General features: G+C 50.0%; 1 protein-coding gene across 1 annotated transcript; it reads left to right on the top strand.

Moving 5' to 3' along the window:
• The first annotated feature begins 224 nt into the window (after positions 1-224).
• Positions 225-2,243, top strand: MYF5 (myogenic factor 5). The gene is made up of 3 exons (XM_037848049.1): positions 225-725; positions 1,530-1,605; positions 2,053-2,243. Exons 1-3 carry the CDS (start codon positions 225-227, stop codon positions 2,241-2,243), a joined length of 768 nt encoding a protein of 255 aa, XP_037703977.1.
• Positions 2,244-2,510: the final 267 nt, after the last annotated feature.

The following is a 2,510-nucleotide window of genomic DNA, read 5'->3' as shown; positions in this document are numbered from 1 at the left end:
GCCTGGCTACTGGGGCCGGCCTCCCTCCCCCAAGAATACATAAAGAGCCCCAACCCCAGCGCCTCCGACCCAGGTCGTCGGGCGCCTGTCCTTGTTAATTACCAGAGAAACCGACCAGGGAAGCTCCGCCCGGGATTTGCCCGCCCGCAGCGGCGCCGGGGCCCTCCTTTCCCCCTAACGCTCTCGCTGCCGTCCAGGTGCACCGCCTGCCTCTCCGCGGGAGGATGGACATGATGGATGGCTGCCAGTTTTCGCCTTCCGAGTACTTCTACGACGGTTCCTGTATCCCATCCCCCGATGGTGAGTTTGGGGACGAGTTCGAGCCACGAGTGGCCGCCTTCGGGGCGCACAAAGCAGAGCTACAAGGCTCGGACGAGGACGAGCACGTGCGAGCGCCCACTGGCCACCACCAAGCCGGTCACTGCCTCATGTGGGCCTGCAAAGCGTGCAAGAGGAAGTCCACCACCATGGACCGGCGGAAGGCTGCCACGATGCGTGAGCGCAGGCGCCTGAAGAAGGTCAACCAGGCTTTCGAGACGCTTAAGAGATGCACCACAACCAACCCCAACCAGAGGCTGCCCAAGGTGGAGATTCTCAGGAACGCCATCCGCTACATCGAGAGCCTGCAGGAGCTGCTGAGGGAGCAGGTAGAGAACTACTACAGCCTGCCGGGACAGAGCTGCTCCGAGCCTACCAGCCCCACTTCCAACTGCTCTGATGGCATGGTAAGAGGTAGCTCTGGTACCCACTGGGCCACTCTGACCCTTCCTAAAAATCCTTACAGCTAGCCACTTGTGGCAACCAAACGGTCTATGGTTACTGGTGGATGGTCAGGGGAGGCCCCTTGCTGTATGAGGAAAGGTGTCCACATTTACAAGGATGCCAGAAAACTGGCAGCTGTTGAGCAGTGTTTTAGCTCGACTTCCCACCAGGATCTGGGCTTACATTGTAGAAGCATGCAAAGATAGGTGGCTGTGAATGGTCATTAAGGTGTTTTCTGCATTTTTTGGTTTAGTTGCAAAATGAAAGACCAGCAGACCCTGGCAAACACTAATATCTAAAAGCAACAATCTGAAGCTCCCACTGTCCCAAAGTTTATCACTTAATGACAATTTGGAAAGAAATGCCCTGCTGAGATTTGGCTGGGAGATGTTATGCATGCTTTTCAGAGGGCGTTTCACTCCAACACTGCCAGGTTTTAATGCTTTTTTGCCCTGGGAAAGTGTTCTCTCCCTGAATTAGTGTGGCTTCCTTCTGCCCCAATCCATTTTGCATGGTTAACCCAATGCACATTGCTGCTGAATTCCACCCCCCTCTTCCCTTCGCTGCAGCTCTCCTCTTCTCCAAGCACAGCGATTGACCTTAGTGCCCTGACAATTTGGTGAGGGCTAATCCTTCCTAAATCTAGGCAATAGAGGTGATTGAGAGGGGTCAGTTGATAGAGCTAGTGAGCAAGCACTGCCTTACCTTAGTTTAGCACATCTTTTGCCGAGACCTGAAACAAACTTCTTTTGTGTCATATATTGTAGCCTGAATGTAACAGCCCTGTCTGGTCCAGAAAGAGCAGCAGTTTGGACAGCGTCTACTGCCCTGATGTAACAAATGGTAAGAACTGATGACTTTAGAGAGGTAAGGGACCAGTTCAACCTCGCAATTCAGTCTGTCAGAACAGAGTCTGTTCTCCCAGGCAGTATTGTGAAGGCAGCAGCAGTGATGAGGAGGCTTTGACAGAGTGAAATAAATACACATCTTCCACTCCAAATTCTTCCCAACAGTTACACGTGCACACACACACACACACACACACACGTACTTTTGTCTGAAATATTACTAGGAGGCTTCTCCATCTCCCAACATCACTCCCGCCCCACCACCACCACACACACACCCTGTGAGTTGCTGGATATTCAGTGCAAATTTCTACAACAGGCTTTCCATAATCACCTGACCTCTGGGTATCAAAAGAGCAGACCTATGGTTTAAAGGGCAATGTAAGTAAGTTTGTCTATCTGGGGATAATCTTTTGTAATGCTTTTCTCCTTCCATCCTTAGTATATGCCACAGATAAAAGCTCCTTATCCAGCTTGGATTGCTTATCCAGCATAGTGGATCGGATCACCTCCTCAGAACAACCTGGGTTGCCTCTCCAGGACCCTGCTTCTCTCTCCCCAGTCCCCAGCACCGATTCACAGCCTGCAACCCCAGGGGCCTCTAGTTCCAGGCTCATCTATCATGTGCTATGAACTAAAAATCCAGTCTAGATCATTCTGCCATGAGGGCCTATTTCACAAGGAGGAAGGAGGCCCAAAGAGTCAAAAGCAAGAAGCCCTGTATATAAAGAGTTCCTTCCAGTTGTAAATTTATAAATATTATCTTGCCACTTTATAAGAAAGTATATTTAACTAAAAAGTCACCCTTGCAATTAATACTTTTATTTCATTTTTCTTTTCCTATTTTTTTTTCTTTGCTCTAGGAACAATATTATTTCTAATAGGGGAATTCGTTGAAGG

Source organism: Choloepus didactylus, chromosome 8, assembly GCF_015220235.1.
Source record: "Choloepus didactylus isolate mChoDid1 chromosome 8, mChoDid1.pri, whole genome shotgun sequence".
Classification (NCBI taxonomy): domain Eukaryota; kingdom Metazoa; phylum Chordata; class Mammalia; order Pilosa; family Megalonychidae; genus Choloepus; species Choloepus didactylus.
This window is presented reverse-complemented; position numbering and strand designations above follow the sequence as displayed.